Below are 20350 nucleotides of genomic sequence, written 5' to 3'. Positions count from 1 at the left end.
TTCAGCCCGCCGTCACTTCCGAGGTATGATTAGCTGGCTTCCTGACGTCTCATCGACTGGGGCGACAGCTATTGAAGCGAGCGAGAACAATGAACATTTACCACCACCACAGGTCCTTGGTAAGTGACGCCAGTGCAGACAATAATTGAATAAATTTAAATAGACGACTACACGAACATGTCAGTGCTGGTTCTATGCCACGGGAATGACACATCTCACCGGCCGCTGAACATCCCATGGGATTTCATTCATTATAAAGGTTTGAAGGTTGGCCAAAAGACTCAAATACGCCGACCCATTTTTTGACCGTCGGACACGAGCAGACAAAAAGTTTTCGTGGTTTTGCTCGATATCTATCCAAAGTTTCCGATGTGTTTACTAGATAACTCGCAGATTTGACTGCTCTATTTCGCCTGTTTTTGTCAGGTGTTGGGCTGCGAACGTTTCGAATTGTTGAGGGGCCTGTCTCAGGTTAAGTCCAGGAGTTGAAAGCATGAAAAGAAGACTGTCTTCCTTCTTTCAAGGTCTGCCTCGGGACATTAACATGCAGTCCACGGGAGCATACCTCGGAGCCGCTTGCAGGTTCAATTAGACGGACAGTGACTCACCGCTTGTTTCCCACTTGTGGACTGTTGCAGTCTTGCGCTATCATTCGTTTGAGTCAATGCAGTTGACCTCATCGAGAACGCCCATTAGTACTAGTAATGCCGACGGCGAAGTGCGGACCGAGTTGGGACCGAGGACAGTATTAATTCGGGCGAGTTTCGTGGTCCACAACCTGCTCCCCGCTCAAAAAATGCACCCAAGTGATGTCCCCATGAATATCGACGGTAATCAAACGGGTGTCTGTGCCCAACCTTCAGGTTCCGAAGGCCTTATGCAAGCCCAGCCGGCTGGTCCAGACTGTGATGGAGGGGAGCAGCCCACCGACTCACGTCCTCCTCGAAAGAGGAAGACCAGACGGTCACCCGAGGCCATCGCCGCACAGTTCGGCAGAAGACTCGCAAAACAGATCGAGAAAGCCGTTGCCGAGGCAAAGAAGAATACAGGTCAGGGAACCTTCTATTTTTTCTGCTTCTCAACCCAATTAAGGCATTAATGCTGTCAGAGGTGTTTGATACGTTTCACTTTGAGAAGGCCGTGCTGGAACGTGCGCGTTCGAGGCATCAAGTCCCTGCGCATTGGAACGAATTGACAGAACGCAAACGTGAATGGCATGATATACCTCGGTTGGCTACCAGCGCCGAAGGCATTCCTATTGTTCTGCACCTTCCTTCCATCATACGCGATAGAGGACATGCTGAGCTGTACAGCGCCGTGATGACATTCGGAAGTTTAGTCCCCTTAGCTATGGGAGCAGGAGCCGACCAAAAGACGAGAAATACGAAGGAGTCCTATAAAGTCGTCGAAGGACAGCTAGCTGGCAACATACAACTCGTGACTGCGTGGCATGCTGTAGGTCATTCAGTAAGTCTCTGACCGTTCGCCGTATTTTTGAGACTTATGGTATGTTAGAAAGAGAGCGCTGTAATCTCTCGAGACGTGATTCGAAACTTCTCTTTGGCGTCTACATTAATAAACGACCTCAAGCTCCTTAACGTAAGGCTCAACTCGGCCTTACAGGCCCTGGATCCCCCGCAGTATCACGCCATACAGGAGCTCCGACATGCTCTCCGTGTCCGCTACCCTCATGTACGGGCAACGGACTCTATTGATGGCATCCTATGGGAAGGGCGATCAGTTCAGTTCAATCAACAGACTCCTTTACATCCTGATAGCACAGCCCCACCTAGAGCATGGGTAGCCCTGGTCGCCCTTGGTGAATTTACCAAGGGTCAGCTCTGGATTCCCCGGTTAAACTTACTTTTGTTTTATGGACCTGGCACCATCATCTTCGTACGGGGACATATTTTACCCCATGAAGTGCTGGCATTCGAAGATGGGCAACGAGTATCAATTACTCACTTTACCCGCGAGACACTTTGGAAAGGGATGGACATGTCGCTACCTTAGACAAACCTTATTTGTCCTCACGCAAGTTTAGTATAACTCTCATTTTCTCTCGTATGTGTTACCTTGCAAATAAATTGGCGTCAATAAAAGTGCTGGACGATGCGGAAGAGCGAAAACAGAGTGCTTCACATTGTAGGAGTTGAACAAGAAGCTCGGAAGAGTTAGTAACTGGGATGTGAAGACCAAGGTACCAACACTCCAGATGGTCGGGAGGTCCGCGGGTAGGTGAGTGGAGATGCCCGAGCACATGAAGGGTGTGATATTGGGCAAGAGCTCTCCTTCACTACCACTGGGGATCCATTATCAAACAGTCTCACGGAACAGACGAAGGAAGTTATATATAACCTCTGAGCTATGGGGCATGCTATAGACTAAGTAGTGGACATATGGCTGTGAAATATGTTATTAGGTACGTGATTGAGTTGAGTGTGAATCTACAAGTGCCATCGAAGCTCAGAAATCCTCGTGAAGAGAACTGGAGCGTTAAATGAGTCAATTACTCTAGCAAAACATATGGAGGAAACTCACAATACTCTTGAAGAAGACGCCGTAGAAGCGTCCGAATGTCTAACATGTGCCTTCGCATAGTCAGACACGCGCCTCTCAAAGAAATTTGTCTTTCCCTGCATGGAAATCATGTCCATAAAATCAAACGGATTCGTGGAGTTGTAAAACTTTTCGTTCCCCAACGATACCAGAAGACGGTCAGCAACAAACTCAATATACTGGCACATCATGGTTACGTTCATGCCAATGAGGCTGACTGGAAGCGCATCTGTGAGGCACAATCAATACCAGCCCAAGATAGACGACTAGACACATGCCTGCTAAAAACTCTTGTTCGATCTGGACACTTTCTGTGATGATTTTTTGTACGACATCTGGATGTGGTCTTCGTTTGAGATGGCTGAACAAAAGACAAGCGAAGTCGGTGTGCATCCCCTCGTCACGACTGATGAGCTCATTAGAGAAAGTGAGCCCCGGCATTAATCCGCGCTTTTTGAGCCAGAATATTGATGCAAACGAGCCGGAAAAGAAGATACCCTCAACAGCAGCAAAGGCAATTAACCGAGTGGCAAATGTCGCCTCTTTGTCAGATATCCATCGCAACGCCCAGTCTGCCTTTCTCTTGACGGCCGGTATGGTCTCTATTGCATCAAAAATATATTGGCGCTCATTGACGTCCTTGATGAGTGTGTCGATAAGGAGCGAATAAGTCTCGGAATGGACGTTTTCGATCATGATTTGGAAACCGTAAAAGCATCGAGCTTCTGCGATCTGAACTTCGTTTGAAAAACGCTCAACCAAGTTCTCGTTTACTATGCCATCCGACGCAGCAAAGAAAGCTAAAACATGAGAGATGAAGTGACGTTCATTTGAAGTTAGTCGGGTATTCCAGTGCACAACGTCTGTTGAGAGATCCATTTCTTCGGCAGTCCAAAAACATGCCTCCGCCGTCTTGTACATGGTCCAAATCTGTATATTGTGGATCAAATTTACCACCGGCACAAATATAAAGCTGGCTCACTTCATGATACTGTATGGGGAAAAGGGTGAAGCGCCGTTGAGAAGGCATGAGCAAGGGTTCACATTCTATGTGTGGTTTGGTGAGGCTGGTGGACACGAAGAACTAAAAAGACATACCCTCTTCTGGGACTGTGGTCTCGGGTGACGTACCCGAGCCGTTTACACCACAACCTTGGAGGAGTTGCTTGTCTTTATACCGTAATTTCTCCTATCATGGGATTGTATTAGTTAAGGCTGGCTGGCCTGCAAGCAACGAGGACAACAAACCTCTATTGTAAGGTCCTGGAAAGATGTGAGAAAGAAAGGAGATGTTGTTTGGATTTCAGACATAAAGAGCCGAATAATCAAGACAAAGCTGCCTAGTGGATGTCTGAACGATACGAATGACTCGCAGTCCGGAGCAAAGGATGCGTCAGGCGATCACGTGATACGCGTGACTGATTTTTTTTTGGATTATGATTTATCTGCGGCGTTCACATGTGGTCCAGGTGAGTGCTTGCAACCTGCGTGGAAGTTAATTAGTTCAGCCAAGATAAGCGGGATGACTGTACACATGCTAATAATAATGTGAAACAGGGTGAAACTGAAAGACGTGAGAAGTGGATGATGGTGATTGGGTGGATTAGTGGGAGATGCGTCCACGTCCACAACAACCAACAACGCGTCGCGTAATGTTGAAATTCACGTCGGTTGAATGGAACAAATACGCACAACTAGTCCTGACACTTAAATTCAACTTCTGGTTCTCAACCTGAACCCTCATCTCTTGCGATATCTTATCCTTCATATCTTCATCACGTCTCCTTCAATGGCATCTACTCTTGCTCCTGTTCGTGTACCATCCCCTGCTCCCACACCAAGCAAAAAGGTTAGTGCTCTCGCATAAAAAATCGTGTTGCTTCTACTTAATATGTCTTGGATAATTAGGCTGCTGCAGCCTTGGCATCTTTCTCCCTGGACTCGCCAGTCAAGCCATCGAAAAAGGACACCTCGGAAGAGGACACCCTTCCCGTTATTGATGACCGGAAGCGTTCTGTCTCGCCGGACTCTGAGAACGCCGAAGCCCCGGAGCTTGAAGATCAAGATGATCTCGAAGAGCTTCGCAAGAAGTTCGTCGGTGAAGTTGACCTCCCAGAAAGTCAGTGGCATAATTTCATTTCGGAGATGAACTTCATCTTAACAAACCTTCCAACTCAGGCGAAGAGCCCCTGCTCAAAGCAATCCAAGCGTCGCTTCGTTCTTTTTCCTATTCAGTACCACGAGGTTGGTTACACCCTGTCGTCCTCTTAGCATCTTCGTTTTAACAATCCTCCAGATATGGCAAATGTACAAGAAAGCCGAGGCATCCTTCTGGACCGCTGAGGAGATGGACCTCTCAAAAGACATCCATGACTGGACCAACCGTCTTAATGACGGCGAGCGTCATTTCATCTCACACGTCCTCGCCTTCTTTGCCGCATCAGATGGTATTGTGAACGAAAACCTCGTCGAACGTTTCTCCAATGAGGTTCAGGCTGCTGAGGCTCGGTGCTTCTACGGCTTCCAAATCATGATGGAGAACATTCACTCAGAAACCTACTCACTCCTCATCGACACTTACATCAAGGATTCCGCCCAGCGCGAATACCTTTTCGATGCCGTAGAGACTATCCCTTGTGTCAAGCGCAAGGCTGATTGGGCACTCAAGTGGATCTCTGACCAACGCTCCACCTTCGCTGAACGCTTGGTGGCATTCGCTGCCGTCGAAGGCATCTTCTTCTCTGGCTCCTTCGCGTCCATCTTCTGGCTGAAGAAACGCGGTTTGATGCCTGGTCTTACGTTCTCGAATGAGCTCATCAGTCGCGATGAGGGTATGCACACCGACTTTGCGTGCTTGCTCTTCAGCCACCTCAAGCGTCGGCCGCACCCTGACACTGTCAAGTGTATCATTACGCAGGCTGTTGTCATCGAGCAGGAGTTCCTGACGGGTCCGTCATCGTCGTCATCTCGCCCTTCTTATGCTGACCGTCTTTCTAGATGCTCTACCTTGCGGCCTCATTGGCATGAACGCCAAGCTCATGTGCCAGTATATTGAGTTCGTCGCAGATCGCTTGCTGGTGTCGCTGGGCAACGAGAAAGTGTACAATGCCACCAACCCCTTTGACTTCATGGACATGATCTCGCTACAGGGCAAGACGAATTTCTTCGAAAAGCGTGTATCAGACTACTCAAAGGCGAATGTCAACCACACCAACACCAAGACTGACCAGGCGGCAAGTAAACTTTTGTGAGTATCATATGTCTCCTGGTAGGCTTTGCGTCTGACAACGTTCCATCCAGCTCTTTGGAAGAAGACTTCTAGACAGACATGTCTTTGCATTTCGTCGTTTGCATCTTTCACGCCTTACCCATGCATTATACCACACATCCACTATGTTCATCAAGCCCAACTGCCATATGTGCTTTAGATATGTTATCATTATTTGACCCTGTAATGTTTAGTGTTATCAGTAGCCTCACCCAATATCAATTGCCATTTACCACCTGCCTTGCAGCTGTCGCGCTTGCGAATCATGTAGTCCTAATTGTCTGCCTAGCTCAGGCAAGTATTGTCTCTGGTCAGCAATGCTGAGGCTCAACCGAACCCTCTGTAGCTAAATATTGATTCGATGTTGAATTTTCGCTCAGGACGGGCAAAGAGCACGCTCAGCGCTCAGGCCTGATCCACTTCATCGCCAACCACAAGATCTATTCTCAAGTTCACAGCCATATTTTGTAACGAGTACGATAGAATCGGATACTTAGACTTGACTTAGATATTGCAGCCCGCATTAGAGATGAATCGACTGACACTCGTTACTGGAATCGTGCCAGTATGATAGGCGGCAATCGCTGGCATTTGAGGATGATATTCTGTGACTTCGGATGGCCAGAACCCAATGTCATCCAAAAAACGCCGCCCTATGCCACAAAGTTACTGAACTAACCCTACAGAACGGTAGTCAAAGAGCAACAGTGATAGATCGAGGGGCGAAGTTCTTGCCGCATTAAAGCGAAGAATCATCCTGATAGGACCGTTGAGCCAAGGAGACTCAAAAGCAAAGCGGATGAAGGTCATGAAGCAAGCTAGGGTAACATGAGTTCCGAGTCGTCTGAGTATTCCACTAATTGAAAAGGCCACTGGAATACTTACTGCAACTCGCAGCCAGAACCACATGTCTCCAGCTGAATGCATATGATTGACTGTATTCAGAGCCGGTGGGGTCAGTATTTAACGTTTAACACTGATGGAGACATGAGAGATATGCCCTGACGTCCCGTAAACGAAGAGGTGAAATTGATACAGTATCCATATTGCCTAAATCAGTGCATGGGCCGCGGAACGGTGACAACGGCGTTCGAAGAGTAAGTCAAGCACCGTGATCGGTGACCGTCTGGCGGTCTGCGGCTATACTTATACTATCTGCTTTTTGAAGTCATTGAGGTAACAGGTCTTTACATCATCGATGGCCGGTATGAGTAGTCTATACCACTCGTTTCCAATATTCCAAGTACATGAAATGGAAGGCTTGACGCAGAGCTGAGAAGGGCGGGCTTTTCTTGCGTTCTCTGTCTGTGGCAGACAAGGGGGTAAGTAGGATAAGGGTACTAACCTACCGAGCTGTTTGGTTTCGGGGTCTTAGATTTGTTGTCCGTCTTCACCACCGGTATCGATATCAACGAATCCAGGTATCACTGGAAAGACAGAACTCAGTCACCTCGCCTTCAAGTTTACCCCACCAACTTGGATGGCTGTCCGCAACGCTGCAAACCAGTAACCCATCAGCATCCGCGCATATACCCAGTTCCACATCAATTCCAACACCCCATCACACCCGTGGCGACCCCCCCTTCCGAACCATCGACGCACACCCTCCCCCCACCAACCAAAACCCAACCAAAAGAAACACCACCTCCAAAGCCCCAAACATGTCACCGCACTCTCCCACCACGAAATATGGTGTAAATTCCTATACTGGTTCTACGCATGGGCAGCACGCGCGTAGCAGTCGAGCGCATTTGCGGGGTGATGATAATCGCCTCGGTAATAGCCTTAAGTAGGTTGATGCTACTTAGGTTACGTAATGCAAAGTTGCAGCCTCGAAGTATAACGGCTTGGTTGTGTACTTCGATGAGCACTATTGTCGGACGGTCCCAAAGTTCGCCTCCTGACGACCACGACTCTCAGAGGCTGCATACACTGAAACATAACTCGGTCTGGACGCGACTGGGCTTTCTGGGTGATATATCACAATCCGACGTCGACATTTTACTTCTTTCCACTGCATTCAAGTTTCTCTTGTTCCCAGCATAGTAGGCCCTGATTCAAGTTGAATTTCCAAACGCTTACTCATTTGTGAAGTCGCTCGACGGATTTCGAGGTCCACCGAAACTGGCTGGCCATAACACATTCACTTCCTATCTCTCGATGGTATTATGATGTGCGTCTTGAAGCTTTCTAGATCCCATTATTAGGCTTATTGAACTACGTTGAAGACAACTTCTGAGTGGAGTGAGCCCCTTGAAAGCTTGTGTATTACACCGTCTTATCTCGTCAACTAGCGCTGGATTACCCTCCATTCTTTGCATATTTCGAGAAGTTGATGTCTATACCCGCCTCATTCATTGATCCCAAGATAGTCGATCTCCAAAATCTTCAATATGATGCATGGACAGTCATCGTATACCAACGTCTGACCGTCATTGTTACTGAGCTTGTCCTTGGTGCGGCACTCCTGAGGTGAATATTTCTCTATTCTTGTCGGTGAGGGGCTAATTCTTGAGGGAGGTTTATTCATGGTTCTGTTGATCCGTCTCGTCAGCGTATTCTCTCGGCGTCCTTGTTTCTCCACCCAGGGTTTCTTATAATTGATCACATACACTTCCAATACAATGGGTTCATGTTTGGAATATTGCTGTGGTCGATTTTAATGGCCCGCGACGTAAGAGAATCATCTATCCATGAGCAAAGTGTCTTATCACGTTTACAGGGCAGAAAACTTGCAAGCGGCATACTGTTCGCCGTTCTTTTGAACTTCAAACACATCTACATGTATCTGGCGGTATGAGTACTTCACTCCTTGTGGCCCTTCACTCACCGAGTTGCCTCTGCAGCCTGCATACTTCGTTTACCTTTTGCGGTCTTACTGCATGTCTCCTGCGGGGGCTATCATCCCCACTCGGTTTATCTCGCTAGCGAATTCTGTCCTGCTTGTGTTCCTAGCCTCACTAGGACCGTTCGTTTTGATGGGCCAGCTCCCGCAACTCCTGTCTCGCCTGTTTCCTTTTACTCGTGGACTGAATCACGCTTATTGGGCACCAAACGCGTGGGCCCTGGTCACCGCCGCAGATCGTGTCCTTTTGCAGCGTTCGTGATTTCCCTCCCTTCCACTACCGAGCTTACACTGGCCTATTAGTGGTCAAACATCTAGATGTAGGGCTCGTAGTAAACGAATCTGGCGTTGCATCGACGTCCCGCGGCCTTGTAGGTGACACGGTCTTTGCGGTGATTCCAAATATCAAGCCCGTCCACACGTTCATTATCACAATAATCTTCCAGATGGTGCGAAATGTTGCATAACTGGTGGACATTCCTTTGATACTGCAGCCTAGGTTTATCTCGTTAAGCTATGGACAACGCCAACTTACAAGTCGTTCGTGGCTGCGTTGACACTTTGTGGCTACACGTCGTACATGTTCGGGTGGCATGTGCACGAGAAGGCTGTTCTGCTCGTATTAGTCCCTCTCACGTGCGTGGTTCTCGTCACTCTTTTCAACCTGGTATTTAGTGTCGCAGGCTTTTGGCCTCGGAGAACTATGCGTACTACAAGACCTTTGCTATCGCAAGCGTTGCGGGGATCTTCTCGCTCTTCCCCCTGATCTTTACGCCAGCAGGTCTGTTCCTGTGATGCTGGCTTGTCTTGAGTACTGACGAAGCTGCAGAGACACTGCTAAAGATCGCCTATTCCCTCATATGGGGAGCAATGATTTTATACCCCCTCCATAAGCAGCTTTACGAGTGAGCACTAATGCTGAGATGTTTGTCAGTGCTGAAATTTCAAACAGGTTTCCTTCATCCTTGCCGTGGGTACTGTTGGAGAGCTTCGAGAATGCATACCTATATGGTTTTGCACTTCTCCAGGCATTCGTCACCCTATTCCCCCTTGTGACTAGTGGAAATCCAGATACTGAATTTCTGCCCCTGATGGTAACAAGTGTTTACTGCGCGGTGGGACTGATATGGGCATTCATCCGGCTCAGTACCCTATATATTACACAGCAGTACTAGTAGATACAATGGGCCGCACGGGGCGAATCGTACATTGATCGCGTTCGTTACTTTTTTGCGATATGAACGACTGTAAGACCGCTTCAGATTGCACACATGGAAGTAATAAATATCTTACCATCCTCGTCCTCCAAAACGTGGTCCAACCCAACCTTTTGACCGCGCGAATGCTTGGCGCTTGAACCCCATACAACGGCACTAACCATGGAAGTCAGTTCCGTAAATTAGTAGGAAATCCCAACACTCACTACTTCATTTGCTTGGCAATTTCCTTGTGAATGGCGTTACAGAAATCATCCACTGAACATCTCCCTCTGCGTAGGACGACTGGGGCTGAGTAGTCGGGTGATTGCCCACGAGGTTTGGTATAAACGCGGACAAGCTCGAGAGCGTCCCACATTTTCTCTGAGAGTTCGTCGATATTGAGCCATTCTCTCGATGAAACAGGAACGCTGTGAGGAATTTTGTATCTGAACACTCGTAAGTAGCATTCTTCAAGGAGGACGAGAAAGCTACGGACAGAAGATCTAATTCCTCTATCGAAATGGCATCGATCTGTTTACATGACCAACGTGAGTAACCACGCGATTTCAAGTGAGCGGTGATAAATAACCTTGTTCAAGACCTGAAGTTTGAGATTCAAAACGCAAGGAATTAGCGCAAGGTGAAATGTTATGTTAGTAAACGCGCACATAAAGTGCAGGGATATAGACTCTGCGCGGCATAAAAAATCAGCCATACGGGATTTCTGATTAATCACACACCTGTTCCCTTCAATGACATCCACCAGGTCATCCGCTGTCATGTTAGGTTCCCGAATAGTAACATCCACATTGCTGAGTTTGTACTCGCTCAGAACTGCCTTGATCTCGTCCTGATCGATATTCGTGAGCGGAACGGTATTGGTAATCGCGACGCCGCCCTTGTCCTTCTTGCGAACTAAAATCGCTGGAGGCTTCTTATTCAAGCGAATACCAAAGCCCTCCAACTCGCTTTCGATGATCTTTTTGTCGCCCAACGGCTTGAGGACATCCAAAACAATGAAAATGAGATTGCATGTGCGAGCGACTGGGGTGTGCATTGCTCTCAACCTTGGTTTTCGCATGCGTTAAACTTGGAAGTCATACCGGCAATGACTGTACAGTAAAGTCAGTGGGTCTGCTGCAAGTGCAGAAAAAAGTGTACTTACCTTGTCGACCTCTACCTCTTCCATCATTTGCCCCTTCGATGATTCCGGCTGAGACAAGAATAAGAGCATGATCATCGAAGTCAAGATACGTGCGTACGTAAATCAAGGATCTGTATAGGTGCACCGTGAACTTTCATAGTACCAGGGACTGTCGTGAGGGTTGTGAAATCAATTTCCGAGACTTCCGAATGTGTGCCCGTGAGCTTCGACATAAGAGTCGACTAGACGATCGTTGATGGTGGCTGACAGGCGAAAATAAAGCAAATCAAACTCGCCTTTCCGACTGAAGGAAATCCAACAAAACCGACAGACGCTACACCTGTCCTAGCTACATCGAAACCAAGACCAGGCCCACCTCCGCCTCCCCCAGAGGGCGATATAAGCTCGCGTCGTAGTTTTGCGAGCTTGGCCTTGAGCTGACCCAGATGGTAGCTCGTGGCCTTATTCTTCTGGGCTATGAGAATGAAGTTGATCGTCTGATGAGTCTACTTTGGGAAGACAAGAACGAACTTTTGGCCTGTTGGGAAAGTTAGCACAGGTTCATGATATTACAAAAGATAAGACTTGCCATCTCATCTTCGATTTCCTGGATAATAAAACGTCCCGTTTAATTAGAAGCAGCAAGGATAAATACTGACGGCGTACTTTTATCTTTTGTACTGTAGTCATTGTTGTACTTCTTGATGGTTAGTGTTCAATGGGCTTACTGCGATGGACAAAAAAAGATGTAATCGAAATAGGAAGTCACATAGCATAGCACAACCAAAGCAACCGTTGTTTTCTAGTTTGCTCGTCTTCTCCATCGTCTCTCTATATCCTTCATTCGACACTTTTTGCCCTAGTACTGTCGTTCTTACAGTCTACCAGCAGAACACTTTCTCGTTTGAATTTTGCAGGATCAGACCTTCTTTTAACACCACTCGTTGTCTCAGAACCTGGTCAGGTTCTACATGCGGCTGGCTCGCTCTACGCTCATTCACAACATCCGCCGAATTTCATCTCCGTCCTTGCCATCATCCGACTTATAATTTCTCACTGACCCGCTTTATTTCACGACATAATGAGCGGTGGTCCAGCATGGAAACGAGAAATTGTTCCAGATCATAAGGTGAGCCGCCCTTCTATCTTGGTTTCCCTCGCAATAAGCCTTTCATTGCCTTAGTTCGACTTCATCGACACTCGTGAGTTTACCGACAATGGCTTCCTCATGCGCCTAAAGTGAGTGGCTCGTACAAACCTGTGAAACGCGCAGAGGCTGTGGACGCTTGTGTGTCACAGAGTGACGGGCGGTTGATCTGGTTCTAATCGTTTCAAGGTTGGTATGCTGACTGATGCGCCTTCAAAGATATCTATGGCTTTATATCATCATCCTCAAATCATTCCTTGTATACCTTTCCGATATCTTCACCGCCACGACCATGTTGACAACTTCGACATGGTCTAACCAAATCTTTGACGACTGTCAGCATCAAGATGGTTGCTTCTATATCCCCTTTAATGTCGGAAAGTGGCTGTTCGTAGGATGTATTATTTTTGGCTTCCTCCTGGTATGCTGCAAATCCTAGGCGTGTTAACGTGAGTCTGATCACCCGCAGCTTGCGTACGAAGCTCGGAAATCGAAGAAGATCATCGCCAGTCGTGATATCTCGTACGCTTTCACAAACGTGATGGCTAACAACTATTACTCGCTTCGTATGTAGTTTCTTCCCTTATATCGTCTAAAGCTCACACACTGCCCAAGGCTCATATGACCACTTCTGCTTCTTCGATCATATCAGCAATTCAACGAAGAAGAAAGATGACTTTGCATTCTTCATTTTCTTCACGTTCAAGAGTGAGTCTCCCTGATGCTTTCTTGAATCAATCATTCTCAACCGATGTTAGGTTGGAAGCGTCTGCTGTTGTCTGATGGGCCAAGACAAAGTATCAATGCTCTGACACTCTATAGTATTTACCTAGCGAAGAACGACAAGGGGTCTTGGTACGACGTCAGCAAGTACTTCGCAGGAAACAGTCTGTCAACCTCTGCCCTAACTGTCTCCACGTTCTTCACCTTCGTTATCTTCGCTGGCTCGCTTTTGCTGTTGATCATGGCTGGCATATTCTACATTCCTTTACTATGCTACATCCAAGGAAACCTGAAGGTCAGATCCATTTTACTTGTCGATTGCATTTGCTCATGGGTTATATAGGAGTATGTATGTCACAAGGTTGACAAGGTACTATCCATCGCTTCGAGTTTTTGCTAGCTGTGGCTCATACGAATGATAGCGAATCGCAGAGGTCATCAAGCGCAGAAACAAGGAGCGGCTTGCAAAGGCTGCTGCGCTAGCGAAGAAGGAGGCTATGGGTGACTTCTCCCACTTGAAGAACAAGAAGGGCGAGATTATCGGCAAACCTTTGCCACAACCGACTCTTCCCAACCTCTCAGTAGACGACGATGACGATGACGCCGCATCCATCTCCAAACGCGGGCCAGGTGGTGCTTACAATCAAGATTACTACTATGACCAGAAGAGCATAGCGCCGAGTTATCACACAAATCCCGCCGGTGCTGACTATACCGACTATCCCCCAATGCCGGCTTACAACACTGGGTATTCACATCAGACTGCATATAATCCGTCTGCGGGAAGCTTCGAGCCACAGCACCAACCCTACGAAGATGAATATGGCAGCACAGTTCATCTTGCGGAAGGTACTCATCTGGCTTATCAAGCTAATGATCCAGGACCGTACGATTCATACGGCAGCTCAGGGGTGCCAGGGCATTATGTTGCTGATGCACATGATGTGTACCAAGGAAGGGCAGCTCCAGGAGCGCGTTCACAATACAATGGTGCGAGCGGGCAGGCTTACGATGTGCAGGACTATCCAAGCCAGCAGTATATGCACGCACATAATCATGACTACGCAGCGAATGGTGACGGTTACCACTATCAGGGGTATGCTGAGCACGGCTCGCATGAGTATGGACATGCTATGTAGTAGTTGCAGAGTGCGACCTAGTCTTCATATTTCCCTAGTTGTTTTATCTATAATTTTGGTTGAAGAGGGTCTCGTAGTGCCAAGCACCTTTGTGGGTCCTGCCCAGGCGTGCATACCATTGGTTACCACCAACTCCTATGCCTGAAGCGAACTCCGCCACGGCAGACGAGTGACAAACAGCCGCGCTCTGTCACACCTCAACAACTATCTCAATCATTTCTCTACCAATTTCGATGATTCAACTTTATAGTAGCTTGTAATATGTGTACAATGATATGTGGTGAGATAGAATATTTATCGAGGCTGAATTGTGTGAGCTATTGCAAAGTGTCCGAACCAGTGGTTGACGGAAGTTGTGGTAACCGATAGTACTAGTGACTTAGGAAACAGTCATAAGTACTTATAATCAACGGCTTGTCAAGCTTTGCAATATCTATTTCAACCCGACAGTAATCATTCCCTGATTTCGTCTGTTTAGGGTCCTGCAGAGGTGGATGTACGCGCCGGCCTCCGGCGGATGCTTGGCAAGTCAAAGCGGGTGTGGTGACTCCGGTGAGCAGGAAAGCATTGATGTGCCCGGTACTTACTACTGATTCAGCACGATGATACCGTTGGAGCGTTTCTTGCATCCAATGATCAATCTATATACCGCACTTGAGTAGTCCTAAGAAGTGCATTGTCCAGTACACAACGCATATCCCGGGGACGTTCACGTGCAAGAGATCCTTTTTGAATGGACTGATGAGGCTCATAATAAAGAAGGAATGGCTATATTCCTTCCATTTAGTCTGTCGAGAGGGGACTAGATGAGAGGCTCAACGCAGGTATAACCGTTTTGACTGATTGCGTTGTGCACTGGCAGGGTCAACTAAAATGAGTCGGAGACTGACGCGCGGGTAGGACGGGTAGCTACACGGCTGCGTACAGTTGCTGGCATCTCCAAATTTTGTTCCCCATGACAAATAGCAAACCCACTGTGAACTCGACGCCAAGACTATAGAAAATTAACGACGTGGCCCTGCTGACTTGCACGGACCAAAGGTGAGTCACCATCTTCGTTCATCTGCTCGAATTCGATGTCATGTAAGTTCTGCAACCTACTGTGACCCATTCATAAACCATCTTTAAGTTTATGGGCTCAACCCGACGTTTCTCGGTAGCAATGTCATTCCTCCCCTTGCTGGTGAGAACTTCAACTAGGTTCCATCGTCTTGTGCTCCTTGGCCATCCTAAAATACGCCTTATCATGAATTGGGGCGTAAATTTGTTCATCATGTTATCACATCCCTGGTGCCTATCGTCCTGTGGCGGCTTGGAATATCTAGGATGAGTTACTTGGACAACCGTGACCTTTATTCTGGGTTCCTCTTCCAACTCTTCTCTACCAGACCTGTTACGAGAGCCCAAAGTCACATTCTCCGCGCAACGGAATTAGGTCATGGATTCAGAAAAACAGACATCTCGTGATGATATCGACGACTCTCAGCTCTTTAAAGGAGATGAAGCGCTTCGATTAGTGGGCACCCAAGCTCAGAAATTCAGTGAAGAATACAACCGAAGACTTAGGAACAAACTCGTATGTTTAGTCAGTGGTTATTACAGTGGATCAGCTTTGCTGACAGAATGACAGGACAAAGTTATTATTCCAATAACTGCTTTGGTGTATTTTACCCAATTTTTGTGAGGAGGCCGTCGTTTTCAAATATCTGGTTTTGACTATCCTGAAAGGGACAAGACATCACTCAATTATGCAAGGTCAGTGACCGACGGGATGCCTCGCATAACGGATGTCCAACATTATATTTAGCATTATGGGGTTTCCCATTACTGGACAAAACTACAACCTAGTTTCAATGGCGTTCTATCTCGGTAAATATGAGGTTACCTTTCAAATTTCACCCGTTAATTACATTTTATCTACAGGCTTTATAGTTTGGGAATTCCCCACAGTATACATCGCACAGAAGCTCAGGCTTGCGAAATACCTCGGTGAGTTGGATATACTGGATGTGGATAAGAACTAGAACGACGTCAGGCGTAAATATTATCATATGGGGCGTGGTATTGCTCTGCCATGCAATGGCGAACTCCTTCCAAGCCTTCTTCGTGCTTCGTTTCATTCTTGGTGCGTGGGGATTTGTCTAGATGATTTTCGCTGAAGTTTGGGCAGGGATGTGCGAGAGCTGCGTGTCTCCTATCCTAGTATCGATTGTATCCATGTTTTATAGAAAGGAAGAACAAGTGAGTGATCAATCCATCTACAGTGAAATTGTGTGTAGAACTCGCGCAGGGAACTCGCATTGCATATTTTTACATGATGGTCAGTTACTTTCTTCTAAAACCTGATTCCTTGCTAAAGGCGACACCATAGCTTGGTTTCACTCAGGTCTTCGGAGGCTTCGTAGCTTATGTATGTATAATCCCACATTAAGAGGGCTGGACTGACTGATACAGGGAATCTCCTTCTACAACGGAGCTGTCATGGCGCCGTACAAGATTGTCTACTATCTTCTTGGCGGTCTTGCGATCCTCGTTGGAATCATCGTTATAGCGTGGTTACCAGATTCTCCTGTTAATGCCTGGATACTTACAGAGGAGGAGCGCATTGCATCCCTAGAGCGGGTTAGGGATGACCAGGGGGGTACAGAGAACAGGACGTTCAAGAAAGAACAAGTAATCGAAACCCTTCAGGATGTCCGAACTTGGTTAATCGTGCTTGCAACCATGCTGAGTGGGTATACACCGCACTACCTGTGCATTCCTCACTCTCGTTTCAGCGGACATTCCTAGTGGGGGTCTCACTAACTGTAAGTGATCCCTGCCTTGATGAGCTTGCTCATGGCCGGCCTACATAGTCAGCAACCTTATTATAAGGAATTTCGGATACACGTAGGACCACACCCTAAGAAAATGTGTCATGGTAACTAATGATTTTTTTCGTGTTCTCGATAGATCAAGGCAGACATTGATTCTTGCCACTCCTACCGGACTTTTTCATGTTATCTCGGTGGTGCTCTGCGGTTATTACTCTGATAAAAAGGTGATGCGTTGCGCAGCTGACAATGGGGCTATACTCATCGAGGAAAATAGGGTGAACGCATGTTACCAGTGATCTATGCAACTCTCCCAACCCTTTTGGGCGTTGGTAAATCAATCATTCGTTTTAGCAACCTAGAGAAGGCTGATTGCCTTCTAGCACTGATGATTGGTTTCAACAATACTGGACAGAAAGGGGTATTACTATTTGGTGGGCTTAGCTCGACGCAGTTATCATGCATGTCTAATGATAACACGATTTCCAGGTTCATACCTCATAGGCACATTTGGAAGCACGTTATCTACGATCTATGCATACAATGCCAGCAACACCAGCGGTTACACCAAGAAGGTATGCCAGGCATACCTTTGTCTCTGGGTATCGACTGACATTCCCATAGCTCACCATCAATGCGCTCACCATGACATTTTTCTGCGTCGGAAACATCATTGGCACTGAAATTTTTCAGCCAAAAGATGCGCCAGCATACATCCCTGGTAAGGTTGCCATCATGGTCCTGCTGACAACGCAGATGGGAGTAGCATACCTTCTGCGCTATATTAATGTGAAGTTAAACATTAAACGACGAGCAATGATAGAAGAGATTAAAAGGGAGAAGGGTTGGACGGATGACGACGTTCAGAAGGAGAAGGAGCGCCGTGCATTCGCTGACATGACAGACAAGCAGTAAGTAATTTCGAAAGAAAGTGGACTCATGCTGAATGCTCTGCTAGGAACATATTCTTCCAGTATGTAAATTGATAGCACGATATCTACCACATCACAAGTCACTGGATCGAAGCCTGGGGAAATATAGTATGCATAAATACAATGTCTGCGGGCATATGAACAAAGGGGACAATGCAAGAAACCAAGAATTAAACATCCCTCTATCGGAAAAGCTTTTCCCATATAATGATTGCAATTAGCAGGACGAGGACGACAATGATAGCAGCGGTGACGACACGTTGTTGGTACATCCTGCATAACGCATATCAGGCACATAGCTCCAAAACGCCTGCAGCAGCTTCAAACTAACCGTCTAATCATCTTCTTCAAAGTGCCTGAGGCTCGGTCAATAGCAGTGTCAGCGGTGCGAAGCTAGTAAGGCACAGGGTAAGTAGTCGTCAAGAATCAAGGGAGAAGACGCACGGTATCTCTGGAATTCTCAATTTGTTCTCGCTGAGCTCTGAGATTCATCAATATTTGTGCACCCTGGTCTTCCGTCTCCAGAGCAATACGCTGTGAGTCTTGTAGCCGTCTGGTACCATCGTCGAGAGTAGTTGTCCCCGCAAGCAGGCGAGTACGATCACTGGTAGGTCCATAAGGTTCGTCTGATGTGGGAGTGCCTACTCTGCCAGATGAAAGGAGTTCCGCTCTGGATAGTTGGGAATGGAGATCCTTGGAAAGCTTCTTGTAGCGCACTAGGTCTCCCTTGGTTGCTTTGAGGCGGTTTTGGTACTGAGGCTTCATGGACTGGGGTATGCCCTGGATTTCTATCTCCATTTGCGATATCTGCGATTAATCATTCAGGTTAAATCTCCAGTGCCAGTCTGTGCGCAAACTAACCATTTCGTCGGCTTCATCCAGCTCCATTTCCACTCTTCTGAGTGCTGCTCTACGTTGTTCTGTACATATAATCCTTGTAAACACAAAAAGCTAACACCAGAAACCACTACGTACCACCACGCTCATCCTTGCCTTCTCCGTCAAGTTTTGAGCGGATGCTGTCAATGATTTGTCTGAAATCCTGTTCATATGAGTCAAATAGCGCGGTCGGTGAGTTGTCCATGATCTCCGCTACCCTACAAGGGTCAAGGGAGACACAACTCTAAAAAGATGCTGAAGGGAGCGTCAAAGGCGGATGAGAGTGTGTGTCAACTGCGCACGAGGTTCACGTCGATGGTTGTCTCAAAAAGGAAATCTACTCTCATTGCAAGTCCAACACGTCACGGTCGAGGTCGCTGCGACTCATAGAAGTTCTCGACGCCCTCAGTTGACACACAACGATGGATAGGCTTTCGTTATACCTGGATCCCCAGATTCGGGACTGGGTGCTCTTTCCAATCACTCTTGTAATGGTGAGTTTTATTTAATGCATCTCCGGTTTGCACTTGGGACAGTGTTCACTATGTGTGCGGTCAGATCTTGGTCGGAATACTACGCCATTATGTAGTCATTCTTTTGCAGTCGCCACCGAAAAAGCTCTCGCGAGCTGCAACCCGTGAGCAGTAAGTGGACCTCCTCTTGTTGCTCGACGTCCCTCTCACATAGTGATTTGCAATAAGACGTGCTCTGACGCGTTCCCAGATTCTGCGAGCCACATCCGCAAATTCCCCGATACCACCATCGTTTTACAAAGCTATCTCACAATATCTTTCTGAGGCCTTCAAGGCCGGGACGTACCTGAAAGACGGACCGCCCAAGAGTGACGCACCGTCATCTGCTCCCAACCCTTTGTCAGACCCTGCTGCCATGGACGGCATGATGTCCGGAATGAAGACTCAAATGGTCATGATGGTCCCACAGATGGTCATCATGGGATGGATCAACTTCTTCTTCCAGGGCTTCGTCCTAAGTGCGTGATTTCCCCGTACTGTTTCAATAGAGCACTCCGACCTGAAAACCTCAGTCAAGCTCCCTTTCCCCTTGACGCTGGGCTTTAAATCTATGCTTCAGCGTGGCATTGATACCCCTGATATGGATGTTCGGTGGGTTTCATCACTGTCGTGGTATTTCCTCAACTTTTTCGGCTTGAACGGCCTTTATCGGCTTATCCTTGGCGGTGATAACTGTGCGTCTTTCTGTTTAGTTCCTGTGTTTTTCTATATAGTCGTCTGATGCTGGCGTCCGGATCTTCGTTGCTAGCTGCCGATGCTTCGCGTGATATGACTGCGTCACCCTTTGCGGCCATGAGCAATGCGCAGCCAGGGCAGCCACAAGATTTCAATAAGTTGTTCAAGGCAGAGCGGGATAATCTCGAGTTTGCCGAGGGACTTTACAGTTGGGTGGGTGAAAACATTGACACCAAGATACTGCGGAAGTACGGGAAGCTGCCTTGTGACTCTAAGTAGTTGATTATCGCATGGCTATGCAAGGTTCTAGCCTTGAGATGTGAATAAAAATAATGCGACACTGGAGCATGATCTACCGCTACATGATTGAAGGCAGATAGATCCGAGCCATCCGGCCATTGCGTAAGTAGAGTATGGTTCAGACGTGTGCGAAAAACTTGGTCTCAAGATCACCTGGAATACAACAGGAAAGCAGATTAGGAAGGGCTATGGAA

General features: G+C 47.4%; 9 protein-coding genes across 9 annotated transcripts; 6 read left to right on the top strand and 3 right to left on the bottom strand.

Moving 5' to 3' along the window:
* Positions 1 to 175: 175 nt before the first annotated feature.
* On the top strand, positions 176 to 1702 carry EDB91DRAFT_426117 (uncharacterized protein). The gene is made up of 3 exons (XM_041327232.1): positions 176 to 1049; positions 1109 to 1467; positions 1520 to 1702. Exons 1-3 carry the CDS (start codon positions 665 to 667, stop codon positions 1529 to 1531), a joined length of 756 nt encoding a protein of 251 aa, XP_041183262.1. The 5' UTR covers positions 176 to 664; the 3' UTR covers positions 1532 to 1702.
* A 634-nt stretch (positions 1703 to 2336) lies between these two features.
* Positions 2337 to 4133, bottom strand: EDB91DRAFT_1100690 (ribonucleotide reductase small subunit). The gene is given in 8 exon segments (XM_041317199.1): positions 2337 to 2488; positions 2542 to 2788; positions 2838 to 3489; positions 3542 to 3606; positions 3658 to 3748; positions 3808 to 4043; positions 4082 to 4083; positions 4094 to 4133. The coding sequence occupies 6 exon segments, from the start codon at positions 3868 to 3870 to the stop codon at positions 2467 to 2469; spliced, it is 1140 nt and encodes a 379-aa protein (XP_041183261.1). The 5' UTR covers positions 3871 to 4043; positions 4082 to 4083; positions 4094 to 4133; the 3' UTR covers positions 2337 to 2466.
* On the top strand, positions 4114 to 5810 carry EDB91DRAFT_1100686 (ribonucleotide reductase small subunit; the record flags this gene model as incomplete). The annotated part of the gene is made up of 5 exons (XM_041317198.1): positions 4114 to 4214; positions 4348 to 4408; positions 4468 to 4803; positions 4856 to 5507; positions 5557 to 5810. Exons 2-5 carry the CDS (start codon positions 4349 to 4351, stop codon positions 5808 to 5810), a joined length of 1302 nt encoding a protein of 433 aa, XP_041183260.1. The 5' UTR covers positions 4114 to 4214; position 4348.
* Positions 5811 to 7690: 1880 nt separating this feature from the next.
* On the top strand, positions 7691 to 9847 carry EDB91DRAFT_1043844 (glycosyltransferase family 57 protein; the record flags this gene model as incomplete). The annotated part of the gene is made up of 12 exons (XM_041313085.1): positions 7691 to 7872; positions 7922 to 8000; positions 8056 to 8071; positions 8122 to 8299; positions 8348 to 8501; positions 8550 to 8621; positions 8674 to 8926; positions 8976 to 9121; positions 9172 to 9308; positions 9356 to 9453; positions 9502 to 9577; positions 9625 to 9847. The coding sequence occupies 12 exons, from the start codon at positions 7691 to 7693 to the stop codon at positions 9845 to 9847; spliced, it is 1614 nt and encodes a 537-aa protein (XP_041183259.1).
* On the bottom strand, positions 9830 to 11746 carry EDB91DRAFT_1100672 (P-loop containing nucleoside triphosphate hydrolase protein). Its single transcript, XM_041317197.1, has 14 exons — positions 11682 to 11746; positions 11605 to 11622; positions 11547 to 11553; positions 11312 to 11490; positions 11134 to 11257; positions 11037 to 11084; positions 10975 to 10983; positions 10612 to 10915; positions 10540 to 10561; positions 10461 to 10472; positions 10368 to 10402; positions 10096 to 10317; positions 9966 to 10045; positions 9830 to 9917 (listed from the first exon to the last, which is right to left on the bottom strand). Exons 1-14 carry the CDS (start codon positions 11703 to 11705, stop codon positions 9895 to 9897), a joined length of 1107 nt encoding a protein of 368 aa, XP_041183258.1. The 5' UTR covers positions 11706 to 11746; the 3' UTR covers positions 9830 to 9894.
* On the top strand, positions 11747 to 14239 carry EDB91DRAFT_1100656 (uncharacterized protein). Its single transcript, XM_041317196.1, has 8 exons — positions 11747 to 12144; positions 12199 to 12254; positions 12382 to 12583; positions 12632 to 12728; positions 12778 to 12870; positions 12921 to 13180; positions 13229 to 13255; positions 13308 to 14239. Exons 1-8 carry the CDS (start codon positions 12097 to 12099, stop codon positions 14022 to 14024), a joined length of 1500 nt encoding a protein of 499 aa, XP_041183257.1. The 5' UTR covers positions 11747 to 12096; the 3' UTR covers positions 14025 to 14239.
* A 993-nt stretch (positions 14240 to 15232) lies between these two features.
* EDB91DRAFT_425677 (MFS general substrate transporter) lies at positions 15233 to 18009 on the top strand. The gene is made up of 18 exons (XM_041327231.1): positions 15233 to 15600; positions 15655 to 15704; positions 15753 to 15779; positions 15832 to 15893; positions 15948 to 16013; positions 16060 to 16149; positions 16195 to 16265; positions 16315 to 16344; positions 16396 to 16434; positions 16479 to 16755; positions 16802 to 16831; positions 16880 to 16913; positions 16977 to 17064; positions 17115 to 17169; positions 17221 to 17271; positions 17327 to 17412; positions 17462 to 17748; positions 17796 to 18009. The coding sequence occupies exons 1-18, from the start codon at positions 15463 to 15465 to the stop codon at positions 17821 to 17823; spliced, it is 1509 nt and encodes a 502-aa protein (XP_041183256.1). The 5' UTR covers positions 15233 to 15462; the 3' UTR covers positions 17824 to 18009.
* EDB91DRAFT_425560 (vesicle transport v-SNARE protein N-terminus-domain-containing protein) lies at positions 17852 to 18974 on the bottom strand. Its single transcript, XM_041327230.1, has 5 exons — positions 18745 to 18974; positions 18631 to 18689; positions 18214 to 18576; positions 18101 to 18162; positions 17852 to 18042 (listed from the first exon to the last, which is right to left on the bottom strand). Exons 1-5 carry the CDS (start codon positions 18851 to 18853, stop codon positions 17952 to 17954), a joined length of 684 nt encoding a protein of 227 aa, XP_041183255.1. The 5' UTR covers positions 18854 to 18974; the 3' UTR covers positions 17852 to 17951.
* Positions 18975 to 19070: 96 nt separating this feature from the next.
* On the top strand, positions 19071 to 20135 carry EDB91DRAFT_1043652 (uncharacterized protein; the record flags this gene model as incomplete). Its single annotated transcript, XM_041313074.1, has 5 exons — positions 19071 to 19142; positions 19207 to 19292; positions 19350 to 19639; positions 19694 to 19855; positions 19930 to 20135. The coding sequence occupies 5 exons, from the start codon at positions 19071 to 19073 to the stop codon at positions 20133 to 20135; spliced, it is 816 nt and encodes a 271-aa protein (XP_041183254.1).
* Positions 20136 to 20350: the final 215 nt, after the last annotated feature.

This window comes from Suillus paluster, assembly GCF_016628075.1.
Source record: "Suillus paluster strain FC165 chromosome Unknown EDB91scaffold_3, whole genome shotgun sequence".
NCBI lineage: Eukaryota > Fungi > Basidiomycota > Agaricomycetes > Boletales > Suillaceae > Suillus > Suillus paluster.
This window is presented reverse-complemented; position numbering and strand designations above follow the sequence as displayed.